This window comes from Oenanthe melanoleuca, chromosome 5, assembly GCF_029582105.1.
Source record: "Oenanthe melanoleuca isolate GR-GAL-2019-014 chromosome 5, OMel1.0, whole genome shotgun sequence".
NCBI lineage: Eukaryota > Metazoa > Chordata > Aves > Passeriformes > Muscicapidae > Oenanthe > Oenanthe melanoleuca.
Window position 1 is genome coordinate 8,641,297 of NC_079339.1, and position 26,284 is coordinate 8,667,580.

General features: G+C 55.4%; 4 protein-coding genes across 5 annotated transcripts; 2 read left to right on the forward strand and 2 right to left on the reverse strand.

Annotated features, from left to right (window-relative positions):
• Positions 1–4,426: 4,426 nt before the first annotated feature.
• Positions 4,427–6,706, forward strand: LOC130253444 (mas-related G-protein coupled receptor member H-like). 2 transcript variants are annotated; one of them, XM_056492021.1, is made up of 3 exons: positions 4,427–4,508; positions 5,223–5,327; positions 5,573–6,706. In XM_056492021.1, exon 3 carries the CDS (start codon positions 5,683–5,685, stop codon positions 6,613–6,615), a length of 933 nt encoding a protein of 310 aa, XP_056347996.1. In that variant the 5' UTR covers positions 4,427–4,508; positions 5,223–5,327; positions 5,573–5,682; the 3' UTR covers positions 6,616–6,706. The 2 variants fall into 2 exon arrangements, with proteins under 2 accessions (XP_056347996.1, XP_056347995.1); XM_056492020.1 differs by lacking the exon at positions 4,427–4,508 and having other exon boundaries at positions 5,031–5,327.
• A 1,690-nt stretch (positions 6,707–8,396) lies between these two features.
• On the reverse strand, positions 8,397–9,418 carry LOC130253465 (mas-related G-protein coupled receptor member H-like). Its single transcript, XM_056492055.1, has one exon. The coding sequence runs from the start codon at positions 9,416–9,418 to the stop codon at positions 8,501–8,503; it is 918 nt and encodes a 305-aa protein (XP_056348030.1). The 3' UTR covers positions 8,397–8,500.
• An 11,076-nt stretch (positions 9,419–20,494) lies between these two features.
• LOC130253443 (mas-related G-protein coupled receptor member H-like) lies at positions 20,495–22,511 on the forward strand. Its single transcript, XM_056492019.1, has 2 exons — positions 20,495–20,904; positions 21,151–22,511. Exon 2 carries the CDS (start codon positions 21,261–21,263, stop codon positions 22,191–22,193), a length of 933 nt encoding a protein of 310 aa, XP_056347994.1. The 5' UTR covers positions 20,495–20,904; positions 21,151–21,260; the 3' UTR covers positions 22,194–22,511.
• A 1,609-nt stretch (positions 22,512–24,120) lies between these two features.
• LOC130253463 (mas-related G-protein coupled receptor member H-like) lies at positions 24,121–25,162 on the reverse strand. The gene has a single exon (XM_056492053.1). It carries the CDS (start codon positions 25,160–25,162, stop codon positions 24,245–24,247), a length of 918 nt encoding a protein of 305 aa, XP_056348028.1. The 3' UTR covers positions 24,121–24,244.
• Between the last annotated feature and the right edge of the window lie 1,122 nt (positions 25,163–26,284).

Consider the following 26,284-nt stretch of genomic DNA (forward strand, 5'->3'; position numbering starts at 1 on the left):
TCTGAGCAGGGCACGCTCCTTCCCTCCGGTGCTCAATCTTCTCCAGTGAGGAAAATTGGCGTCTCACGTCCTCAGAAGCTCCAAGCAGCCAATTTTGGGGCGTTTCTGCACAATCACGGGTCAGGCACTGGGCAGTTGCACACAGGCTGCCTCTTCTCCCGTCAAAAGTCTGTTGGTCTTGCGGGAAAGGAAATGTTTGGTCCGAGCGAATACCCCAGAGGACGAACACTGCAGCAGCTGCATCTCGCTGTGAAAGAATCTTGATGCTTTTACGATTCAACCTGATATCTCATTAGACTGGTAATTGCCACCTTCCTAATTGTTTGATGGTGCTCAAGCCTCCTCTCCCCATCCTACCCCGATGCTGGCATCCTTCTGAGATTGTTCATTACTGCGTGCATTTGCCTCCAGCCTCCCAGCGTGAGAATCCCTCTCCTCCAGCTTCATCCTGCATCAGGCCTGGGTGTCAATTGGGAATTTCTCTGAGCCCTCACTTTGGATCCACTCCAGCTGGTCTGGAGGCTCCAGAGCCCTTCTGGACAGACTGATAGCCCCTGAGAGAGCCTGGAGAGGCTGGTGGCAGATGAGGAGATGGCAGGGGACAGCACACACGACCTCACATCCCTCCCTGAAACCCTACACCAGAAGCACCCATTCACCCCCACCAAAGTTTTGGGGTGACAGAAGAAGGACTGGACTGGACTGGAGAGGGTCTAGGGGACATCTAAGCAGGGGCATCACTGGGGGACATCACTGATAGGATGGCATGTCCCCGAGCAAAGCAGCGTGTCACAGCCTGTGCCAGCTGTGCTGGAATCACTAGAAAAAGGCAGGAGGCTGGTGGGCACCCCCTCACCCAGGTGCTGCTGGAGACAGAGACTCCTGGCAGGGCAGGGCTCAGCATGGCACCGCAGGGGTGTGACAGCAGGGGTGGCAGTGACAGCGGGGCCAGGGCAGTGAGTCACCCCCTCCGTGCCTCCCTCCACCCCTGGACTTTGCCTCCCGCGGATGCTCGCGGCAATAAATCCCGGGCTCGGAGGCGGGAATGCGGCGTCGGGGAGGGCGCGGGGGTCCCATCCCAGGGGTGTGGGGGATCTGCACGCAGAGTGCACGAGTGGGATTGCCATGGGCAGTAGGATTCCCATGGGCGGTGGGATCAGGTGTGGGATGAGGATGAGAGCGCGCCAGAGGCAGCGGGCAGGAGTGCGAGGGAGCGTCACACGGGCAGGCAGGACATGCAGGTGGCAGTGTGACGCTTGTGACGCCGCGAGGACCTGCCGGGAGAAGGTCACCTGTGAGCCGGGGCACCTGTACGTGTGTCGCCACCGCTGTCACCGCCGCGGCCCCAGCCCGGCGGCGGGCGGGGTGACAGCCGCACCCTGGACCGGGCGGGTGCTGCCCGCCCCCCTGTCCCCATCCCTGCCTCCGCCGAGGCCACTCGGGCTCCGTGGCCCCATCGGACACCCCCATGCAGCAGGAGCCGGGGGAACAGAACCCAGGAACCCCCGAAACCGAGGTCAAGGCTGTCGTCGTGGGGGATGGCGGCTGCGGGAAGACGTCACTGCTGCTGGCCTTTGCCAGGGGGGACTTCCCCAAGGTACCGGGATTCCTGTCCCCTGGCTGGTGGGTGGCTGTCACCGTGCGGGAGCGGTGACAGGCAAAGGGCGCCGATGGGACACGGTGGCGGCAGCGGGGCCGTTTGGAGAGGGACATGGGGACAGGGGGCAAGAGGAGGCCCAGCCTGGGGCTGGTGGGGCTCTGTGGCACCTCTGCCTCTCATGGCGGGTCACAGGACGGGTGTCACATCCCGAGGTGTCTCCTTAGACCTGAGATCACCTCTGGAGGACATGCAGGTGGTTTGGAACCCAGCTCTTTCCGATGCCCACAGATGAGAGACTGCATGAGGCTGTTCTTAGAAGTTTTCATGGTTCTTTATTCTTCCTTATCTCAGGAATGCTTTGTTCAGCGAAAAGCGGTCTGCTCGCTAGACGTCCAGGGCAGAATCTGCCTGGTAGAGCCAGGATTTATCTTTTATACTCTAAATTACGTACTAGGTATTTACAAATGACCCCCAATACAATACAATCTTGTTACATGGTCCAGCTTGTCTGCATGCAATCTAAAAGTGCCAGCGTGTCACCCAGCATGGATGACATGGAGAAGAAGGAGGAAGAGGTATGCACACCCCAATTCTCCATCTTGGCCACGTGTCCCTTATCACTAACATTCCCAAAAGTCTATTTATCTACGTTCTAACAGTCTGATTTGCACTCTATTTATTTTTGCGGCTAGCATTTCTTCTCTCAATGTGGGTAAATTGTTCCAAGGAGCTAAATCCAGCCCCTGAGACACCTGGGTCTCATTCGAGGGTTTTTGGGGACCTCGCCAGGGGGTCTTAAACCTTCCAGGGAAGCCAGAGGAATATTCTGGACTCCCACAGGTGGGGAGCAGGATTTGTCCCTCAGTGAGGGCACTCAGCGAGTGCAGGGAATGGGGGCAGCCACAGAGACCCCTGTCCTGAATCCCTGAGGGACATCCATGATGCTCTGTACTGTTGTGGGATGGGGGACAAAGGTGCTTCCCATCCCACTGACCCAGGGAGGAAGCAGCATTTCCTACTTCCTGCTTCCCTCTCTGTGTCCTGTTCTGTCCCCGCTGGGGTCCCCTCCATCGCTGTCATTGTCCCAGTTACTTCCCTGTGCCAGTCACAGGAGCAGGAGCACTGCCAGGTGTCCCTCATCTCCATGTACACCCATGTCCTGAGTTGATGTCGCAATGCTCTGTATCCCCACATCCTGTGTTGCTCATGCCTGGAGAGTTTGTTTTATCTAGCCAGGCAGCACCACCCCCTCCCCCCGGGCAAGAGCTGCCTTCACCCACTGGCAAAACCCCTCCCTTGGATTGCTGCTTGCTGCTGCTTCTGCTTGCCGCTTGCAAACCCCCCTGCTTCTGCGCTTTTTCTGCCGTTTTTTCTTTACTTTTTCTTCCCTTATTAGCTAGCAATACCTGATTTCGGCGGCCTGAACATCAAGGAACCCCGGACGCTGCACCATCGTGACAAGAAATACGCGTTCCTGCCCTTCCCAGCACCGGCTGCATCCACTCCGACGGGTGAAGTTTACTGCATCACCCGTGGCTGTTCTTTTCTCGTATTGGGGAGTGTTTTTTTCTGTGTGTTTTGGTAAATAAACAAGTTTTTTCCATTTTACCTCTGAGGAAGTTCTTCCCGAACCCGTAGGTGGGAGGGGAGGAGATTTTGGGGGTTTGTTTTCGGGGCAGAGCTCCTTTGGAGATTTTCCCCTAATTTCTCCTAAACTGGGACAACCCTCAACCTCTTCCTCTTTACCGCAGCCATGCTAACTTCCAGCACAATCCTCTTCATTAAGGTTAACTGTGGTTCCCATGAGCTACAACCCAAGAGACCTGACATCGTTATACTCCTCACTGTGCTCTCCGTCCTCCTCTTTGCTCTCCCACTCAGCCTCTGCAATTTCCTGAAGCAGCTCAATTACATCGTTCTGTCCTCCCAGGTTGTATTGCTGCTCACCTGCATCCACAGCAGCACCAAACCCATCATCTAATTATTGGTGGGGAGCTGCTGGAGACACTGCTCCATGCTGTCCCTAAGGAAGGCTCTCCACAGGGTGTTTGGGGAGCTGAAAGAAAACCCTGCCTGCAGCAATGATGCTGCTATGGACACAGGGGTCTGAGCCTGTTGATCCCTTCCCCTGCTCTGCTGAAGGACCCTGGGACAGTGGCTCTGGGTTTCCTTGAGTCACCTGAGCTAGGAACTCTCCCATTTGCTCCACTCAGAGGATCCTTGAAGGCTGACAGCTCCTGGGCCAACTCTCCCACTCCTCGACACTCAACTCTTCACCTGGTGAGGAGCTGCAAACGCATCCAGGGTGAGCCTTTCACTGCCTTTGAGGGGGATTTTTCACAGGGACCTTGCAGTGACTGTCTGAGTCCACACACGTGTCATATTCCCTGTTGCATTGACTGGATTTTCTTTGTAAAGATTTTTTCCCTTGGTGTGCCTGTGCAGTCAGGGCTGGAGTGAACCTGGCCACTGAACTCCGTTGTGCTGACGCTTAATATTAAATCTGGTTTTTCACTGATCCCCTTGGCGGTGATATTTTCATGGATCTCAAACACTCCTTTGGAACACTCCCGCGGTGGAATCCCGCAGGAGAAGGGAGCAGGGGCATGTGGGAGGAATGCTCTGAGTGGAGCACACGGGAGCAGGGTTTTCCTCCTCCCTCCCGGGTGCTAGAACACCATGGCCAGGAGGGGCAGGGACACTGCCGGCAGTCCCGGGTGGAGCGGGGCAGGAGCCGGGCTGCTGGAGGAGATGGGTTGCCCCGGGGGAGGAGGGGCCTGGGTGTCGTAGGGATCTGGAGAGGTGAAAACAAAGTCGGAGCGGGTCTGCATGCTGCCGATCCCAAATCTCCCCACTGGAGGACAGCAGAGCCCGGCAGACGGTGCTCGGAGCAGAGAAGCCGCCGCCGGTCGGGAAACCTGCGGGATGGGAGAGGATGCGGGGAGGATGGAGAGCGGGGAGGGGGAGCGGGGATGGGGATGAGGATGGGATGGGACAGGCACCAGGAAAGAGGAGCCGAGGTGAGGATGGGATTGGGATAGAGCGAGGAAGCTCAGCTGGGCGTCCTTGGGCCAAGGGGAGGTTTTGGCAATGATCCCGGAGCTCTTCCCAGAATGCGAAACGATCCTGACAAGCAGCCAGCTGCCTTACCAGTACTGCCGGCACTGCCAGCACTGCCAGCACTGCCAGCATTCCAGTGCCACCAGCACCACCAGCATCTCCCTGCTGCTGGAGGGACAATGACCGCTCAGGGAAGAAAAAAGAGGAATGCTAAACATCTGTCAGGAGAGGAAAGGCATTTGGACAATGGTCATTGTGCAGGGAAGTGGAGTGTTTCTCATCAAGAAGAAATGAGCAGCCAATTGCAAAATTTTGTCTGTGGAGCATCTGGCAAAAACCACTTCCGTAGTGGACAAAAAAAAACAAATGAAAAAAGTCATAACAAATTACTCCACAGAAGTGGAGCTCTGACGTAGCCAAAGATGCAACTTCCGACTGCCCAATGACTGCACCAAGTCTTGGGGAGCAACACCAGGATAGGGCATGGACAGCAGCTGGTACGACAGGACTGGGGAGCTCCTGGTGATCTGAACACTTTCTCCTTCTTCATGCTACTGACCAGAGGGGATCCACTTTAGGATATTGACCCCAAAGATGCAAGAGCTACCAGGAAGCACCACTGAGCTGCACAGACCCCCTTTTCCTGCTGCTGCCCCACGGTGAACAGGTCAGTGGAATGTTTTCTTTCCTCCCTCCCCCACCTTCCTCTCCTCCAGCAGCTGCTTGTCCCTGACACCCTCTCCTGGTGACCAAAGTGTCCTCCCCAGATCCCCCACCCTCTGCCCTGTGCTTCCCTTCCTCATCCCCTACTGAACATCCCAACCATGTCACCTCCCTCTCCCACCCCACCATTTCCAGCATTCTCCTCCCCTGCACATCTCACTCCTCCCCACCGAATCCTTCCCACTACAGGGAGCTGCTCAGCAGCTGTGTCATCCCTTCCTGGATTCTCCAAGCACTGACTCCCGCCCACGCTGACCACAGCCTGGGGCTACATCCCACTGCCTGCCCAGTGTCCATCCATGGAGGTGACCACCGTGTCCCCATCTCCTGCCTCACCCACTGAAGGAGACGATCTCTGTGAGATAGATGTCATTGATGTGGCTGTGGATGGTGTCACGCTGCTCATCTGCCTCTGTGGGCTGGGTGGAAATGGGGCTGTCCTCTGCTTTCTCCAAAGGAATCCTAAAACCTTATACATCCTCAACCTGGCCTTCGCCAACTTCGCTTTCCTCCACTTTGCGCTCCCCTCCTCCCTGCTCTACCTGCTGGAGGACGCGTCCTGCTCCATTGTCGTGTCCCTGACGTACCTGAGGTCCCTTCTCCTGCTGTCCCTGTTCTCCTACAACCTGGGGCTGTACCTGCTGACAGCCATCAGCATTGACAGGTGCACATCCATCCTCTGCCCACTCTGGCACCGCTGCCGCCGTCCCCAGCGCCTGTCCTGGGTGGTGTGTGCCCTGCTCTGGGCACTCTCCATCGCTGTCGTTGTCACAGTTACTTCCCTGTGCCTGTCACAGGAGCACCAGCACTGCCAGGTGTCCCTCATCTCCATGTACACCCTCAACCTGTTCCTCTTTACCCCAGCCATGCTCATTTCCAGCACAATCCTCTTCATTAAGGTCAAGTGCGCCTCCCATGAGCGACAACCCAAGAGACTCGACATTGTTATTTTCCTCCTTGTGCTCTTCTTCCTCCTCTTTGCTCTCCCCCTCAGCCTCTCCAACTTCCTGCAGCAGCTTGATTACACGGTTGTGTCCTCCCAGGTTGTTTTCCTGCTCACCTGCATCCACAGCACCATCAACCCCTTCATCTACTTCCTGGCAGGGAGCTGCTGGAGCCGCTGCTCCGTGGGGTCCCTCCGGCTCTCCCTCCAGAGGCTCTTTGAGGAGCCAGAAGAAAGCAATGCCCATGGCATTGATCCTGACATGGACACAGCTGTCCCAGCTTGCTGATCCCTTCCACTGCTCTGCTGAAGGACCCCGGGACAGTGTCTGAGGGCTTCCTCGAGTCATTTGATTAATAAATAGCCGTGGTATCACCCTCCCTGTGGTGCTGTAATCCTGCAGGAGAAGGGAGCAGGGGCAGTACCAAGGGCAGTGTGGGAGGGATGCTCTGCAGGGAGCACGGCTTTCCTCCTCTCTCATGGGTCCTAGAACACTATTCCCCAAAAGGGGTCATGCCTCACAGCGCTGTGATCCCAAAAGTCCCCCTGGCACCTGGTTCCTGCATCCCACTGCAGTCTGAGATCAATAAACGGCATCGTGAACCCCGAGCTGCCTTTGCCCCCTCTGCCAGCGCTCCCCGGGTTCCCCAGGCTACTGCTGCCAGCCAGGAATGTGGCTGGAGGAAGGGGACACATCCGTGGATTGTGCTACCTGGAGCAACCACGATCCCGAATGCCCAGAGCTGGGCTGGCACCAGCACAGCCAGCAGGGACAGGACAGCCCAGGGGCTCAGCATTCCCACCTGGCTGCTCCCAGAGTGTCACAGCAGAGATCTGCCCCAAGGCCTTTAATTTTTAAGTTTGTGAGTCGGGTACAAAAGACTCTCTGCATTCAGGAATTCTTCCTCTCCTCTGCCTTCAGCTGCTCCCTCAGCGGGCTTGGATGGTGCAGCAGCAAGGACAGGAGGAGGCTGCGGTCCTCAGCACGGCCACCCCAGCCAGGAGCAGGGTGACATCTGTGTTTGTCACCACGGGCTCCAAGGGGCATCACTCGCCTCCCTGTGCTTTTCCTGAGGTCACCAGCCCCACCACATCCCACATCTTTCCTTCAGCCCCACCACATCCCACACCTTCCCACTACGTCCAACGCCTGCCCACAATCCCGCCATGTCCCAAACCCACCCACAACCTCCCATCCCGCTCCCCCTCTCAGCCCACCCACCTCCCGTCCTTCCCATCCCTCCCAGCCCCGTGCCTGACGCTCCAGTCCCTCCCCATGGGATGCTCCCCCCAGGATGCCCCATGCGGTTTTCGGGGACCGTTTCTCTGGGAGATTCTCCTCCAGAGCAGCTTCACCCGTGGTGTCCCGCCCCCCAGCCTCCCTTGGAGAGGGATAAGAGGCGACAGCGGGATGTATCCAGGAGCTTTTATTGGGGCGGAGGAGCGAGGAATGGCCAGGAGCGGGGCACTGCCGGGGATACCGGGAGGAGCGGGGCAGGAGCGGGGCTGTCAGGGAGGAAGGCGGCCCCAGGGGCGGATCCGGCACCTAAGCGTGGATCGGGAAGGGTCTGGGTGCCGGCAATCCCAAATATTCCCATCGGAGGGCAGCACAGCCCGACGGCCGCGCTCCGGGTGGATCGGACGCCAGCTGGGAAACCTGCGGGACGGAAAGGACGGGACGGAATGGACGGGACGGGACGGGACGGGATGGCATGGCATGGCTTGGAGAAAAGAGCAGAGATAGGAATGGGAAGCAGCATGGCGATAGGATGGGGACAGGCAACAGTGAAGGGGAGTCGAGATGAGGATGGTTTAGGGATTGGACTGGGGTGGGAATTCTGGTGGGACTAGGATGCAATAGGGATAGGGATAGGGATAGGGATAGGGATAGGGATAGGGATAGGGATAGGGATAGGGATAGGGATAGGGATAGGGATAGGGATAGGGATAGGGATAGGGATAGGGATAGGGATAGGGATAGGGATAGGGATAGGGATAGGGATAGGGATAGGGATGAACACAACATCATGGATCAGTGGGATGGGAAAAGCTATGGGATGCGTCCTGACTCACAGCTGCAGGAGGATGATCTGCAGGCCTGGCTGGGAGCAATGATGGGCAGCTGAGCATGAAGGCAGCATGGGCAGCACGGCCAGAGGGACCACAGTGACCTCTCAGCTGGAGACTGTGGTGATCCCTGTCTCCTCAAAGACCCTCCGGAAGGCGACCTGGAGGGATGTGACAGAGCAGTGCCTCCAGCCGCTCCCCACCAAGAAGTAGATGAAGGGGTTGATGCTGCTGTTGATGCAGGCAAGCAGGAAAACCACGTGGGAATACTCAACTATGTAATCAAGCTGCCGCAGGAAATTGCGGAGGCTGAGGGGCAGTCCAAAGATGAGGAAGAAGAGCACAGTGAGGAAGATAACGATGTAGAGCCTCTTAGGCTGACGTCTCTTGGAGCCACACAGGACCTTGATGAAGAGGATCACATTGGAGATTACCATGGGTGGAGCAAAGATGAGAAAGTTGAGGGCATACATGGAGATGAGAGCCACCTGGCAGTGCTCATGGTCCTGTGGCAGGCACAGGGAGGTCACCACCACCATGACAGCGATGGAGAGTGCCCAGAGCAGGGCACACACCACCCAGGACAGGCGCTGGGGACGGCGGAAGCGGTACCAGAGGGGGAAGAGAATCGAGCTGCACCTCTCGATGCTGATGGCTGTCAGCAGGAACAGCCCCATGTTGTAGGAGAACTGGGACAGCAGGACAAGGGACTTCAGGTGCTTCAGGGACAGGACAGTGGAGCAGGATGCTTCATACATCATGCAGAGCACGGAGGAGGGGACTATGAGGAAGAGGAATGTGAAATCGGCCACAGCCAGGTTGAGGACGTAGACGGTGATGGGGTTCCTGCGGATGTGGAATCCAAGGAGCCAGAGGACAGCCCCGTTCCCAACCAGCCCACAGAGGCAGATGAACAGTGTGACACCATCTATGGCCGCATCGGTGACATTGATCCCACAAGAATCATCTCCTTCACTGTCTGTCACGGGAGAGGAGGGAGGTGGGGAGGTCAGGCTCAGCTCCATGGTGGAGGGTGGGATGTGGTCCCCAGCTGTGGTCAGAGCAGAGGGGAATTAGTGGGACCCCAGAGGATCCCATGACAGGGGGAGGGGTCCTGGCGGGGTGGCACAGCAGGGCTGGGGACAGGGGGACCGTGGGATATCCAGGGGTGAGGTGAGGGCGGAGGGAGGGTTGGATCAATTCAGTCATCCCGATTGAGGACAGCCACAGGAGCGGTGAGAGGGGATTTGGGGACATCCAGGGAGACACAAGCAGTACCCAGGGCTGGACTCTGGTCCCGATCCCCTACCTTTCCTTGGGCTAACCTGTTGGTGTCTCTGAGCAGGGCACGCTCCTTCCCTCCGGTGCTCAATCTTCTCCAGTGAGGAAAATTGGCGTCTCACATCCTCAGAAGCTCCAAGCAGCCAATTTGTCCCCAGATAAAGCAGCTTTTTGGGGCGTTTCTGCACAATCACGGATCAGGCACAGAGCACTGGACAGATGCACACAGGCTGCCTCTTCTCCCGTCAAAGTCTGTTGGTCTTGCGGGAAAGGAAATGTTTGGTCCGAGCGAATACCCCAGAGGACGAACACTGCAGCAGCTGCATCTCGCTGTGAAAGAATCTTGATGCTTTTACGATTCAACCTGATGTCTCATTAGACTGGTAATTGCCACCTTCCTAATTGTTTGATGGTGCTCAAGCCTCCTCTCCCCATCCTACCCCGATGCTGGCATCCTTCTGAGATTGTTCATTACTGCGTGCATTTGCCTCCAGCCTCCCAGCGTGAGAAACCCTCTCCTCCAGCTTCATCCTGCATCAGGCCTGGGTGTCAATTGGGAATTTCTCTGAGCCCTCACTTTGGATCCACTCCAGCTGGTCTGGAGGCTCCAGAGCCCTTCTGGACAGACTGATAGCCCCTGAGAGAGCCTGGAGAGGCTGGTGGCAGATGAGGAGATGGCAGGGGACAGCACACACGACCTCACATCCCTCCCTGAAACCCTACACCAGAAGCACCCATTCACCCCCACCAAAGTTTTGGGGTGACAGAAGAAGGACTGGACTGGACTGGAGAGGGTCTAGGGGACATCTAAGCAGGGGCATCACTGGGGGACATCACTGATAGGATGGCATGTCCCCGAGCAAAGCAGCGTGTCACAGCCTGTGCCAGCTGTGCTGGAATCACTAGAAAAAGGCAGGAGGCTGGTGGGCACCCCCTCACCCAGGTGCTGCTGGAGACAGAGACTCCTGGCAGGGCAGGGCTCAGCATGGCACCGCAGGGGTGTGACAGCAGGGGTGGCACTGACAGCGGGGCCAGGGCAGTGAGTCACCCCCTCCGTGCCTCCCTCCACCCCTGGACTTTGCCTCCCGCGGATGCTCGCGGCAATAAATCCCGGGCTCGGAGGCGGGAATGCGGCGTCGGGGAGGGCGCGGGGGTCCCATCCCAGGGGTGTGGGGGATCTGCACGCAGAGTGCACGAGTGGGATTGCCATGGGCAGTAGGATTCCCATGGGCGGTGGGATCAGGTGTGGGATGAGGATGAGAGCGCGCCAGAGGCAGCGGGCAGGAGTGCGAGGGAGCGTCACACGGGCAGGCAGGACATGCAGGTGGCAGTGTGACGCTTGTGACGCCGCGAGGACCTGCCGGGAGAAGGTCACCTGTGAGCCGGGGCACCTGTACGTGTGTCGCCACCGCTGTCACCGCCGCGGCCCCAGCCCGGCGGCGGGCGGGGTGACAGCCGCACCCTGGATCGGGCGGGTGCTGCCCGCCCCCCTGTCCCCATCCCTGCCTCCGCCGAGGCCACTCGGGCTCCGTGGCCCCACCGGACACCCCCATGCAGCAGGAGCCGGGGGGACAGAGCCCAGGAGCCCCCGAAACCGAGGTCAAGGCTGTCGTCGTGGGGGATGGCGGCTGCGGGAAGACGTCACTGCTGCTGGCCTTTGCCAGGGGGGACTTCCCCAAGGTACCGGGATTCCTGTCCCCTGGCTGGTGGGTGGCTGTCACCGTGCAGGAGCGGTGACAGGCAAAGGGCGCCGATGGGACACGGGTACGGCAGCGGGGCCGTTTGGAGAGGGACATGGGGACAGGGGGCAAGAGGAGGCCCAGCCTGGGGCTGGTGGGGCTCTGTGGCACCTCTGCCTCTCATGGCGGGTCACAGGACGGGTGTCACATCCCGAGGTGTCTCCTTAGACCTGAGATCACCTCTGGAGGACATGCAGGTGGTTTGGAACCCAGCTCTTTCCGATGCCCACAGATGAGAGACTGCATGAGGCTGTTCTTAGAAGTTTTCATGGTTCTTTATTCTTCCTTATCTCAGGAATGCTTTGTTCAGTGAAAAGCGGCCTGCTCGCCAGACGTCCAGGGCAGAATCTGCCTGCTAGAGGCAGGATTTATCTTTTATACTCTAAATTTAGTACTAGGTATTTACAAATGACCCCCAATACAATACAATCTTGTTACATGGTCCAGCTCTGTCCGCATGCAATCTAAAAGTGCCAGCATGTCACCCAGCATGGATGACATGGAGAAGGAGGAAGAGGTATGCACACCCCCAATTCTACATCTTGGCCACGTGTCCCTTATCACAAACATTCCCAAAAGTCTATTTATCTACGTTCTAACAGTCTGATTTGCACTCTATTTATTTTTGCGGCTTGCATTTCTTCTCTCAATGTGGGTAAATTGTTCCAAGGAGCTAAATCCAGCCCCTGAGACACCTGGGTCTCATTCGAGGGTTTTTGGGGACCCGGCCAGGGGGTCTTAAACCTTCCAGGGAAGCCAGAGGAATATTCTGGACTCCCACAGGTGGGGAGCAGGATTTGTCCCTCAGTGAGGGCACTCAGCGAGTGCAGGGAATGGGGGCAGCCACAGAGACCCCTGTCCTGAATCCCCCGTGGGACATCCATGACGCTCTGTACTGTTGTGGGATGGGGGACAAAGGTGCTTCCCATCCCACTGACCCAGGGAGGAAGCAGCATTTCCTACTTCCTGCTTCCCTCTCTGTGTCCTGTTCTGTCCCCGCTGGGGTCCCCTCCATCGCTGTCATTGTCCCAGTTACTTCCCTGTGCCAGTCACAGGAGCAGGAGCACTGCCAGGTGTCCCTCATCTCCATGTACACCCATGTCCTGAGTTGATGTCGCAATGCTCTGTATCCCCACATCCTGTGTTGCTCATGCCTGGAGAGTTTGCTTTATCTAGCCAGGCAGCACCACCCCCTCCCCCTGGGCAAGAGTTTCTGCCGGCCGGCCGGCAAAACCCCTCCTTGGATTGCTTGCTGCTTGCTGCTGCTTCTGCTTGCCGCTTGCAAACCCCCCTGCTTCTGCGCTTTTTCTGCCGTTTTTGCTTTACTTTTTCTTCCCTTATTAGCTAGCAATACCTGATCCTGGGCGGCCTGAACATCAAGGAACCCCTGGACGCTGCACCATTGTGACAAGAAATACGCGTTCCTGCCCTTCCCAGCACCGTCTGCATCCACTCGGGACGGGTGAAGTTTACTGCATCACCCGTGGCTGTTCTTTTCTCGTATTGGGGAGTGGTTTTTTTCTGTGTGTTTTGCTAAATAAACAAGTTTTTTCCACTTTACCTCTGAGGAAGTTCTTCCCGAATCCATAGGTGGGAGGGGAGGAGTTTTTGGGGGTTTGTTTTGGGGGACAGAACTCCTTTGGAGATTTTCCCCTAATTTCTCCTAAACCGGGACAAATATTATTTGGCACCCAACGTGGGGCAAGAGTAAGTGGAAAAAACTTTATTACTGTGTAACTGTATATCGGTATAGATTTATAATGCTTTTTGGGATGGATTTTGGTGTGTGGTTTTGGATACTAGGGTTTTTTGAGGTTTCAATACCTCTTTGGTCTCTGGGGTTATTTTCCTGACCGGAAATAGATCCAGTACTGTCCCTTATTTGTAGTTTTTATACTAGAGGGATAATGACCAAAATATTGATTGGACTGGGCTTGGTTGCAATGGCTTGTCAGAGGTCTATGAAGATGCTGGAATTGGTTCCAGGGATACCTTCTGGATCCTGGTTATGGATATGCATTCAGTTTGTTAGAGGAGAAAAATTTTGTAAGCTTTCTTTACACAGTTTACAGTTTATATAAAATCAGGGCTGAGTTTTCTAGAGGTGCTGGTGCGACTCCTGACTTAGGAGCAGAGCAAAGTGTGAGGAGTCCTGAGTGATGTGGGAAATGGCAGGACCTGGGCCAAATGTTAAAGAAATTTTCTGATCCTATAGTTTGGGACTTTTCACATGAGCAAATTCAGAGCCCAGCTGAGGTGGTAAAATATTTGAAAGAGAAGTGCCACGATAGCTCTAGGGAAAAAAAGATTACTGCAGTGAGTTGGGCCCTGGCACATGTTTATCGTACCCTGTTAGATAGTGTAGAATCACAGACAGAAGACAGGGAACAGGGAGATAAATTAGTTACCATCCCAGTGACTCAGGCTGTAGTCAACACCCCAGGCTCGAGGACAGGGACAAAATTAGATAATAAGCTTCAACCAATGGCCGTGGCTACTAGCACCAGAAGTGGAAAATGTACAGCTAAGACTGATTGACCAGTGGACGATGATGATGATGATGCCGGAGAAGGACCCTCAACGCCTCCTGAAATGAAACCTGGAGTTAAGGTGACCGGTGCAAAGTCAGAGAGCAATAGTGAGTCCTTTTCTTTGAAGGACCTTTGTGGTCTAAGGAAGGACTATACGAGATGACCTGATGAATCCATAATCAGTTGGCTGGTCCGGCTTTGGGATGCGGCAGGCGAGGCTACCATCCTGGATGGCACTGAAGCGAGACATTTGGGATCCCTGTCTCATGATCCGGTCATCAATCAAGGAATGATGACGGGGGCTAACACTCAAAGCCTCTGGGCACGTGTTCTGGATAGCGTGGCACAAAGATATCTGTGTGCCGATGACCTGTACATGCAGCAGACCCGGTGGAAAACCATAGAGCAAGGGATCCAACGTCTGAGGGAGATGGCAGTGGCGGAGATTATTTTTTCGGATGATATAACAACTAGGAATCTGGACCTGGTACCATGCACCCCAGTAATTGTACGACTGGGGCCACCTGAATATGCATCCGCTCTAGCGATAATGAAGCAGCATGAGGTGCATGAGACTGTACTCAACATGGCAAAGAAGCTTCGTGCCTATGCGGATTCTGTACATGGCCCAACCCATGCTAGAATTGCAGCTGTGGAAACACGCTTGCAGAACTTAGAAGATAAGATAGAGGAAATCATCGGAGACTTAGAGAGGAAATCAAGGAGGACCTCCTCCAAATTTCAGCAGTACAGATTAGAAACCCTGGCACACAACATAGACGTCCCCCGATAGGGAGAGGAGGTACACTCCCCAGGCTGAGCTATGGTTTTTTTTGAGGGATTGTGGAGAGAACATGAGGAGGTGGGATGGAAAGCCTACGGTTGCTTTAGCACAACAGGTGAGGGATTTGAAGGAAGGCAAGATTGAAAGAGGAAGTTCCACCAAACGGAGAGCTGCTCCTGTTTCTCGTAGCCAAAGTGCCAAACATGATAATGATAATGACATGTCTGACCCTCTTGAGGGAACCTCTAAGATGTATGCCTCAGAAAAGAAGGATAACCACGCTTAGAGGGGCCCTCCCTCTAGCCAGAGTGAGGCGAGGGAGAACCGTGTTTTTTGGACCGTGTGAATTCGGTGGCCTGGCACATGGAAACCACGGAAGTATAAAGCTTTAGTGGATACAGGAGCACAGTGTACGATAATTTCATCAAGATATGTGGGGGAAGAATCCGTTTCTACTGCTGGTGTGACAGGTGGGTCACAGGACTTCACCATGGTGGAAGCTGAAGTGAGTTTAACTGGAAAGGATAGGAAGAAACATCTTCTTGTGACTGGTCCAGAGGTCCCATGCATTTTGGGCATAGATTACCCTTGGAGCAGATATTTTAAGGACCCAAAAGGACTCAGATGGTCATTTGGAATAGCAGCTGTGATGGCAGAGCACATCCAGCAATTAAACACCTTGCCTGGACTGTCTGAGAATCCAATTACAGTAGGACTTCTGAAAGGAGAAGAGCAATGAGTACCAATTGCCACTTTGACAGTACATCGCCAGCAATATAGGACAACTCGAGATGCTGTGATCCCCATCCACAAGATGATCCATGAACTGGAGAACCGAGGGGTGGTCAGCAAAACCCACTCACCCTTCAACAGCCCCATCTGGCCTATGCGAAAATCTGATGGAGAATGGAGATTGACTGTGGACTATCATGCCTTGAATGAAGTGACTCCACCACTGAGCGCTGCCGTGCCAGACATGCTGGAGCTGCAGTACGAGCTGGAGTCCAAGGCAGCAAGGTGGTATGCCACCATTGACATCGCCAATGCGTTTTTCTCCATTCCTTTGGCAGCAGAGTGCAGGCCTCAGTTTGCTTTCACCTGGAGGGGCGTGCAGTACACCTGGAACTGACTGCCCCAGGGGTGGAAGCACAGTCCCACCCTCTGTCCTGGACTGATCCAGGCTGCACTGGAAAAGGGTGAGGCTCCAGAACATCTACAATATATTGATGACATCATCGTATGGGGGAACACAGCAGCGGAAGTGTTTCAGAAAGGAGAAAAAATTATCCAAATTCTGGAAGCCGGCTTCGCCATCAAGAAGGGTAAGGTTAAGGGACCTGCTCGTGAGATCCAGTTCCTGGGAGTGAAGTGGCAAGATGGACGGCGTCAGATTCCTACTGATGTTATTAACAAGATTACAGCTATGTCCCCACCTACTGACAAGAAGGAGACACAAGCTTTTCTAGGTGCCATAGGCTTTTGGAGAATGCACATTCCTGAATACAGTCTCTCCACCAGGTCACTCGCAAGAAGAACGATTTCCACTGGGGCCCTGAACAACAACAAGCTTTTGCCCAGATCAAACTGGAGATTTCCCATGCAGTAGCTCTTGGCCCAGATAGGACGAGACCAGATGTGAAGAACGTACTGTACTCTGCAGCCGGGAACCATGGTTTGTCCTGGAGCCTGTGGCAGAAGATGCCTGGTGAGACCCGAGGCCAACCCCTAGGATTTTGGGGCAGAAGTTACAGAGGGTTTGAAGGCAATTACACTCCAACGGAGAAGGAAATTTTGGCCACCTACGAGGGAGTCCAAGCCGCATCAGAAGTGATTGGTACGGAAGCACAACTCCTCTTGGCACCCCGACTGCCAGTGCTGGGGTGGATGTTCGGCAGAAAGGTTCCCTCAACCCACCATGCCACCAGTGCCACATGGAGCAAGTGGATAGCCCTCATCACTCAGCGTGCCAGAATTGGAAAACTAAATCACCCTGGGATTTTGGAAATAATTACAAACTGGCCGAAGATTAAAGTTTCGGTGTCATGGATGAGGAACAAGAACCAGTGACACAGGCTGAAGAAGCTCCACTGTACAACCAGCTACCAGCAGAGGAAGCGTGTTACACCCTATTCACCAACAGTTCCTGTCGTGATGTAGGGATGAATCAGAGATGGAAAGCAGCTGTATGGAGCCCAACACGGCGGGTTGCAGAGGCCACTGAAGGAGAGGGTGGATCAAGTCAGTTTGCTGAACTTAAAGCTATTCAACTGGCCCTAGACATCGCAGAAAGAGAGAAGTGGCCAAAGCTCTATTTGTACAATGATTCCTGGATGGTAGCCAATGCTCTGTGGGGATGGTTGAAGAGATGGAAAGAAGCGAACTGGCAGCGCAGAGGAAAACTAATTTGGGCTGCTGAAGAATGGAAAGACATCACTACTTGGCTAGAGAAATTACCTGTGAAAGTTCAGCACGTAGACGCCCATATCCCCAGAAGAAGAGCCAATGAAGAGCAGCAAAATAATCAGCAGGTAGATCAAACTGCAAAGATAGGGGTGTTGAAGATAGACCTTGACTGGGAGCACAAGGGAGAGTTGTTCTTAGCACAATGGGCCCATGATGCCTCGGGTCATCAGGGCAGAGATGCCCCCTATAAGTGGGCACGAGACCGAGGGGTGGATCTAACCATGGACAGCATCTCCCAGGTTATCCACGACTGTGACACGTGCGCTGCCATCAAGCAAGCCAAGCAGGTGAAGCCCCTCTGGTATGGGGGGCGATGGTCTAAGTACAAGTACGGAGAGGCCTGGCAGATTGACTACATCACACTGCCTCAGACCCGCCAGGGTAAACGTTATGTACTGACCATGGTGGAAGCCACAACTGGATGGTTAGAGACTTATCCAGTGTCTCATGCTACAGCCCACAACACCATCCTGGGCCTTGAAAAGCAGGTCCTTCGGAGGCATGGTACCCCTGAGAGAATTGAATCAGACAATGGGACTCATTTTAAGAACAACCTCATTAATACTTGGGCTAGAGAACATGGCATTGAGTGGGTGTACCACATCCCTTACCACGCACCAGCTGCAGGTAAAGTGGAAAGGTACAATGGATTACTGAAAACCACCTTGAAGGCATTAGATGGGGGGTCTTTTAAAAACATGGGAACAACATCTAGCAAAGGCTACTTGGTTAGTTAACACCAGAGGTTCCATCAACCAAGCAGGTCCTGCCCAGTCTGACTCCCTTATTATAGTGGATGGAGATAAAGTCCCAGTGGCCCATGTTAGAGGTTTGTTAGGAAAGGCAGTATGGGTTAATCCTGCCTCGAGTACAGGCAAACCCATTCGTGGGATTGTGTTTGCTCAAGGACCAGGATGCATGTGGTGGATAATGCAGGAAGATGGAACAACACAATGTGTACCACAGGGAGATCCGATTGTGGGGTGAGACAGAAAGAAATATGTAAGGGTTGAAGGACTAAGTGAAATGAGAGGAAATGTGTAAGTGTTGATGGACTGAATAAGTGAAATGGAAGTTTTTTTGTTTTGGTTTTTTTATTTTATTTTATTAAGTTCTTGAGCCTGTTCACGATAGGGAGATAAGAGGTGGAATGTCCTGGGGTGATGTCGCAATGCTTTGTATCCCAGAATCGTGTGTTGCTCATGCCTGGAGAGTTTGTTTTATCTAGCCAGGCAGCACCACCCCCTCCCCCCGGGCAAGAGTTTCTGCCGGCCGGCCGGCAAATACCCCACCTTGGATTGCTGCTTGCTGCTTGTTCTGCTTGCCGCTTGCAAACCCCCCTGCTTCTGCGCTTTTTCTGCCGTTTTTGCTTTACTTTTTCTTCCCTTATTAGCTAGCAATACCTGATCTTCGGCGGCCTGAACATCATGGAACCCCGGACCCTGCACCATCGTGACAAGAAATACGTGTTCCTGCCCTTCCCAGCACCGGCTGCATCCACTCCGACGGGTGAAGTTTTCTGCATCACCCGCGGCTGTTCTTTTCTCGTATTGGGGAGTGGTTTTTTTCTGTGTGTTTTTCAAAATAAACAAGTTTTTTCCACTTTACCTCTGAGGAAGTTCTTCCCGAACCCATAGGTGAGAGGGGAGGAGTTTTTGGGGGTTTGTTTTCGGGGCAGAGCTCCTTTGGAGATTTTCCCCTAATTTCTCCTAAACCGGGACAACCCTCAACCTCTTCCTCTTTACCGCAGCCATGCTAACTTCCAGCACAATCCTCTTCATTAAGGTTAACTGTGGCTCCCATGAGCGACAACCCAAGAGACCTGACATCGTTATACTCCTCACTGTGCTCTCCGTCCTCCTCTTTGCTCTCCCACTCAGCCTCTGCAGTTTCCTGAAGTAGCTCAATTACATCGTTCTGTCCTCCCAGGTTGTATTGCTGCTCACCTGCATCCACAGCAGCACCAAACCCATCATCTAATTATTGGTGGGAAGCTGCTGGAGACACTGCTCCATGCTGTCCCTAAGGAAGGCTCTCCACAGGGTGTTTGGGGAGCTGAAAGAAAACCCTGCCTGCAGCAATGATGCTGCTATGGACACAGGGGTCTGAGCCTGTTGATCCCTTCCCCTGCTCTGCTGAAGGACCCTGGGACAGTGGCTCTGGGTTTCCTTGAGTCACCTGAGCTAGGAACTCTCCCATTTGCTCCACTCAGAGGATCCTTGAATGCTGACAGCTCCTGGGCCAACTCTCCCACTCCTCGACACTCAACTCTTCACCTAGTGAGGAGCTGCAAACGCATCCAGGGTGAGCCTTTCACTGCCTTTGAGGGGGATTTTTCACAGGGACCTTGCAGTGACTGTCTGAGTCCACACACGTGTCATATTCCCTGTTGCATTGACTGGATTTTCTTTGTAAAGATTTTTTCCCTTGGTGTGCCTGTGCAGTCAGGGCTGGAGTGAACCTGGCCACTGAAATCCGTTGTGCTGACGCTTGATATTAAATCTGGTTTTTCACTGATCCCCTTGGCGGTGATCATGGATCTCAAACACTCCTTTGGAACACTCCCGCGGTGGAATCCCGCAGGAGAAGGGAGCAGGGGCATGTGGGAGGAATGCTCTGAGTGGAGCACACGGGAGCAGGGTTTTCCTCCTCCCTCCCGGGTGCTAGAACACCATGGCCAGGAGGGGCAGGGACACTGCCGGCAGTCCCGGGTGGAGCGGGGCAGGAGCCGGGCTGCTGGAGGAGATGGGTTGCCCCGGGGAAGGAGGGGCCTGGGTGTCGTAGGGGTCTGGAGAGGTGAAAACAAAGTCGGAGCGGGTCTGCATGCTGCCGATCCCAAATCTCCCCACTGGAGGACAGCAGAGCCCGGCAGACGGTGCTCGGAGCAGAGAAGCCGCCGCCGGTCGGGAAACCTGCGGGATGGGAGAGGATGCGGGGAGGATGGAGAGCGGGGAGGGGGAGCGGGGATGAGGATGGGATGGGACAGGAACCAGGAAAGAGGAGCCGAGGTGAGGATGGGATTGGGATAGAGCGAGGAAGCTCAGCTAAGCGTCCTTTGGCCAAGGGGAGGTTTTGGCAATGATCCCGGAGCTCTTCCCAGAATGCGAAACGATCCTGACAAGCAGCCAGCTGCCTTACCAGTACTGCCAGCACTGCCAGCACTGCCAGCACTGCCAGCATTCCAGTGCCACCAGCACCACCAGCATCTCCCTGCTGCTGCAGGGACAATGACCGCTCAGGGAAGAAAAACGAGGAATGGTAAAAATGTGCCAGGAGAGGAAAGGCAGTTGGACAATGGGACATTGTGCAGGGAAGTGGAGTGTTTCTCATCAAGAAGAAATGAGCAGCCAATTGCAAAATTTTGTCTGTGGAGCATCTGGCAAAAACCACTTCCGTAGTGGACAAAAAAACAAAAACAACAATCGCAACAAATTACTCCACAGAAGTGGAGCTCTGACGTAGCCAAAGATGCAACTTCCGACTGCCCAATGACTGCACCAAGTCTTGGGGAGCAACACCAGGATAGGGCATGGACAGCAGCTGGTACAACAGAACTGGGGAGCTCCTGGTGATCTGAACACTTTCTCCTTCTTCATGCTACTGACCAGAGGGGATCCACTTTAGGATATTGACCCCAAAGGTGCAAGAGGTACCAGGAAGCACCGCTGATCTGCACAGACCCCCTTTGCCTGCTGCTGCTCCACAGTGAACAGGTCAGTGGAATGTTTTCTTTCCTCCCTCCCCCACCTTCCTCTCCTCCAGCAGCTGCTCTGTTCCTGCCACCCTCTCCTGATGACCACAGTGTCCTCCCCAGATCCCCCATCCTCTGCCCTGTGCTTCCCTTCCTCATCCCCTCCTGAACATCCCAACCATGTCACCTCCCTCTCCCACCCCACCATTTCCAGCATTCTCCTCCCCTGCACATCTCACTCCTTCCCACCAAATCCTTCCCACTGCAGGGAGCTGCTCAGCAGCTGTGTCATCCCTTCCTGGATTCTCCAAGCACTGACTCCCATCCACGCTGACCACAGCCTGGGGCTACATCCCACTGCCTGCCCAGTGTCCATCCATGGAGGTGACCACCGTGTCCCCATCTCCTGCCTCACCCACTGAAGGAGACGATCTCTGTGAGATAGATGTCACTGATGTGGCTGTGGATGGTGTCACGCTGCTCATCTGCCTCTGTGGGCTGGGTGGAAATGGGGCTGTCCTCTGCTTTCTCCAAAGGAATCCTAAAACCTTATACATCCTCAACCTGGCCTTCGCCAACTTCGCTTTCCTCCACTTTGCGCTCCCCTCCTCCCTGCTCTACCTGCTGGAGGACGCGTCCTGCTCCATTGTCGTGTCCCTGACGTACCTGAGGTCCCTTCTCCTGCTGTCCCTGTTCTCCTACAACCTGGGGCTGTACCTGCTGACAGCCATCAGCATTGACAGGTGCACATCCATCCTCTGCCCACTCTGGCACCGCTGCCGCCGTCCCCAGCGCCTGTCCTGGGTGGTGTGTGCCCTGCTCTGGGCACTCTCCATCGCTGTCATTGTCACAGTTACTTCCCTGTGCCTGTCACAGGAGCACCAGCACTGCCAGGTGTCCCTCATCTCCATGTACACCCTCAACCTGTTCCTCTTTACCCCAGCCATGCTCATTTCCAGCACAATCCTCTTCATTAAGGTCAAGTGCGGCTCCCATGAGCGACAACCCAAGAGACTCGACATTGTTATTTTCCTCCTTGTGCTCTTCTTCCTCCTCTTTGCTCTCCCCCTCAGCCTCTCCAACTTCCTGCAGCAGCTTGATTACACGGTTGTGTCCTCCCAGGTTGTTTTCCTGCTCACCTGCATCCACAGCACCATCAACCCCTTCATCTACTTCCTGGCAGGGAGCTGCTGGAGCCGCTGCTCCGTGGGGTCCCTCCGGCTCTCCCTCCAGAGGCTCTTTGAGGAGCCAAAAGAAAGCAATGCCCATGGCATTGATCCTGACATGGACACAGCTGTCCCAGCTTGCTGATCCCTTCCACTGCTCTGCTGAAGGACCCCGGGACAGTGTCTGAGGGCTTCCTCGAGTCATTTGATTAATAAATAGCCGTGGTATCACCCTCCCTGTGGTGCTGTAATCCTGCAGGAGAAGGGAGCAGGGGCAGTGCCAAGGGCAGTGTGGGAGGGATGCTCTGCAGGGAGCATGGCTTTCCTCCTCTCTCATGGGTCCTAGAACACTATTCCCCAAAAGGGGTCATGCCTCACAGCGCTGTGATCCCAAAAGTCCCCCTGGCACCTGGTTCCTGCATCCCACTGCGGTCTGAGATCAATAAACGGCATCGTGAACCCCGAGCTGCCTTTGCCCCCTCTGCCAGCACTTCCCGGGTTCCCCAGGCTACTGCTGCCACACAGGAATGTGGCTGGAGGAAGGGGACACATCCGTGGGCTGTGCTACCTGGAGCAGCCACGATCCCGAGTGCCCAGAGCTGGGCTGGCACCAGCACAGCCAGCAGGGACAGGACGGCCCAGGGGCTCAGCATTCCCACCTGGCTGCTCCCAGAGTGTCACAGCAGAGATCTGCCCCAAGGCCTTTAATTTTTAAGTTTGTGAGTCGGGTGCAAAAGGCTCTCTGCATTCAGGAATTCTTCCTCTCCTCTGCCTTCAGCTGCTCCCTCAGCGGGCTTGGATGGTGCAGCAGCAAGGACAGGAGGAGGCTGCGGTCCTCAGCACGGCCACCTCCTGCCAGGAGCAGGGTGACATCTGTGTTTGTCACCACGGGCTCCAAGGGGCATCACTCGCCTCCCTCCCTGTGCTTTTCCTGAGGTCACCAGCCCCACCACATCCCACATCTTTCCTTCAGCCCCACCACATCCCACACTTTCCCACTACGTCCAACGCCTGCCCACAATCCCGCCATGTCCCAAACCCACCCACAACTTCCCATCCCGCTCCCCCTCTCAGCCCACCCACCTCCCATCCCTCCCAGCCCCGTGCCTGACGCTCCAGTCCCTCCCCATGGGATGCTCCCCCCAGGATGCCCCATGCGGTTTTCGGGGACCGTTTCTCTGGGAGATTCTCCTCCAGAGCAGCTTCACCCGTGGTGTCCCGCCCCCCAGCCTCCCTTGGAGAGGGACAAGAGGCGACAGCGGGATGTATCCAGGAGCTTTTATTGGGGCGGAGGAGCGAGGAATGGCCAGGAGCGGGGCACTGCCGGGGATACCGGGAGGAGCGGGGCAGGAGCGGGGCTGTCAGGGAGGAAGGCGGCCCCAGGGGGGGGATCCGGCACCTAAGAGTGGATCGGGAAGGGTCTGGGTGCCGGCAATCCCAAATATTCCCATCGGAGGGCAGCACAGCCCGACGGCCGCGCTCCGGGTGGATCGGACGCCAGCTGGGAAACCTGCGGGACGGAAAGGACGGGACGGGACGGGACGGGACGAGACGGGACGGGACGGGACGGGACGGGACGGGACGGGACGGGACGGGACGGGACGGGACGGGATGGGATGGGATGGGATGGGATGGGATGGGATGGGATGGGATGGGAGTGGGATGGGATGGGATGGGATGGGATGGGATGGAGAAAAGAGCAGAGATAGGAATGGGAAGCAGCATGGGCATAGGATGGGGACAGGCAACAGTGAAGGGGAGTCGAGATGAGGATGGTTTAGGGATTGGACTGGGGTGGGAATTCTGGTGGGACGAGGATGCAATAGGGATAGGGATAGGGACAGGGATAGGGATGGATAGGGATGGGGATGGGGATGGGGATGGGGATGGGGATGGGGATGGGGATAGGGATAGGGATAGGGATAGGGATAGGGATAGGGATAGGGATAGGGATAGGGATAGGGATAGGGATAGGGATAGGGATAGGGATAGGGATAGGGATAGGGATAGGGATAGGGATAGGGATGGGATAGGGATGAACACAACATCATGGGTCAGTGGGATGGGAAAAGCTATGGGATGCATCCTGACTCACAGCTGCAGGAGGATGATCTGCAGGCCTGGCTGGGAGCAATGATGGGCAGCTGAGCATGAAGGCAGCATGGGCAGCACAGCCAGAGGGACCACAGTGACCTCTCAGCTGGAGACTGTGGTGATCCCTGTCTCCTCAAAGACCCTCCGGAAGGCGACCTGGAGGGATGTGACAGAGCAGTGCCTCCAGCCACTCCCCACCAAGAAGTAGATGAAGGGGTTGATGCTGCTGTTGATGCAGGCAAGCAGGAAAACCACGTGGGAGTACTCAACTATGTAATCAAGCTGCCGCAGGAAATTGCGGAGGCTGAGGGGCAGTCCAAAGATGAGGAAGAAGAGCACAGTGAGGAAGATAACGATGTAGAGCCTCTTAGGCTGACGTCTCTTGGAGCCACACAGGACCTTGATGAAGAGGATCACATTGGAGATTACCATGGGTGGAGCAAAGATGAGAAAGTTGAGGGCATACATGGAGATGAGAGCCACCTGGCAGTGCTCATGGTCCTGTGACAGGCACAGGGAGGTCACCACCACCATGACAGCGATGGAGAGTGCCCAGAGCAGGGCACACACCACCCAGGACAGGCGCTGGGGACGGCGGCAGCGGTACCAGAGGGGGAAGAGAATCGAGCTGCACCTCTCGATGCTGATGGCTGTCAGCAGGAACAGCCCCATGTTGTAGGAGAACTGGGACAGCAGGACAAGGGACTTCAGGTGCTTCAGGGACAGGACAGTGGAGCAGGATGCTTCATACATCAGGCAGAGCACGGAGGAGGGGACTATGAGGAGGAGGAAGGTGAAGTCGGCCACAGCCAGGTTGAGGACGTAGACGGTGATGGGGTTCCTGCGGATGTGGAATCCAAGGAGCCAGAGGACAGCCCCATTCCCAACCAGCCCACAGAGGCAGATGAACAGTGTGACACCGTCTATGGCCGCATCGGTGACATTGATCCCACAGGAATCATCTCCTTCACTGTCTGTCACAGGAGATGAGGGAGGTGGGGAGGTCAGGCTCAGCTCCATGGTGGAGGGTGGGATGTGGTCCCCAGCTGTGGTCAGAGCAGAGGGGAAGTAGTGGGACCCCAGAGGATCCCATGACAGGGGAAGGGGTCCTGGCGGGGTGGCACAGCAGGGCTGGGGACAGGAGGACCATGGGATATCCAGGGGTGAGGTGAGGGCGGAGGGAGGGCTGGATCAATTCAGTCATCCCGATTGAGGACAGCCACAGGAGAGGTGAGAGGGGATTTGGGGACATCCAGGGAGACACAAGCAGTACCCAGGGCTGGACTCTGGTCCCGATCCCCTACCTTTCCTTGGGGCCAACCTGTTGGTGTCTCCGAACAGGGCACGCTCCTTCCATCCGGTGCTCAATCTTCTCCAGTGAGGAAAATCGGGGTCTCACGTCCTCAGAAGCTCCAAGCAGCCAATTTGTCCCCAGATAAAGCAGCTTTTTGGGGCGTTTCTGCACAATCACGGATCAGGCACAGAGCACTGGGCAGTTGCACACAGGCTGCCTCTTCTCCCATCAAAAGTCTGTTGGTCTTGCGGGAAAGGAAATGTATTGTCCGAGCGAATACCCCAGAGGACGAACACTGCAGCAGCTGCATCTCGCTGTGAAAGAATCTTGATGCTTTTACAATTCAACCTGATGTCTCATTAGACTGGTAATTGCCACCTTCCTAATTGTTTGATGGTGCTCAAGCCTCCTCTCCCCATCCTACCCCGATGCTGGCATCCTTCTGAGATTGTTCATTAATGCGTGCATTTGCCTCCAACCTCCCAGTGTGAGAAACCCTCTCTTCCAACTTCATCCTGCATCAGGCCTGGGTGTCAATTGGGAATTTCTCTGAGCCCTCACTTTGGATCCACTCTAGCTGGTCTGGAGGCTCCAGAGCCCTTCTGGATAGACTGATAGCCCCTGAGAGAGCCTGGAGAGGCTGGTGGCAGATGAGGAGATGGCAGGGGACAGCACACACGACGCCACATCCCTCCCTGAAACCCTACACCAGAAGCACCCATTCACCCCCACCAAAGTTTTGGGGTGACAGAAGAGGGACTGGACTGGACTGGAGAGGGTCTTGGGGACATCTAAGCAGGGGCATCACTGGGGGACATCACTGATAGGATGGCATGTCCCCGAGCAAA

Coding starts and splice junctions, on each gene's coding strand:
- LOC130253465 (XM_056492055.1), bottom strand. CDS start 9,418: ATGGAGCTGAGCCTGACCTCCCCACCTCCCTCCTCTCCCGTGACAGAC.
- LOC130253444 (XM_056492021.1), top strand. CDS start 5,683: ATGGAGGTGACCACCGTGTCCCCATCTCCTGCCTCACCCACTGAAGGA.
- LOC130253463 (XM_056492053.1), bottom strand. CDS start 25,162: ATGGAGCTGAGCCTGACCTCCCCACCTCCCTCATCTCCTGTGACAGAC.
- LOC130253443 (XM_056492019.1), top strand. CDS start 21,261: ATGGAGGTGACCACCGTGTCCCCATCTCCTGCCTCACCCACTGAAGGA.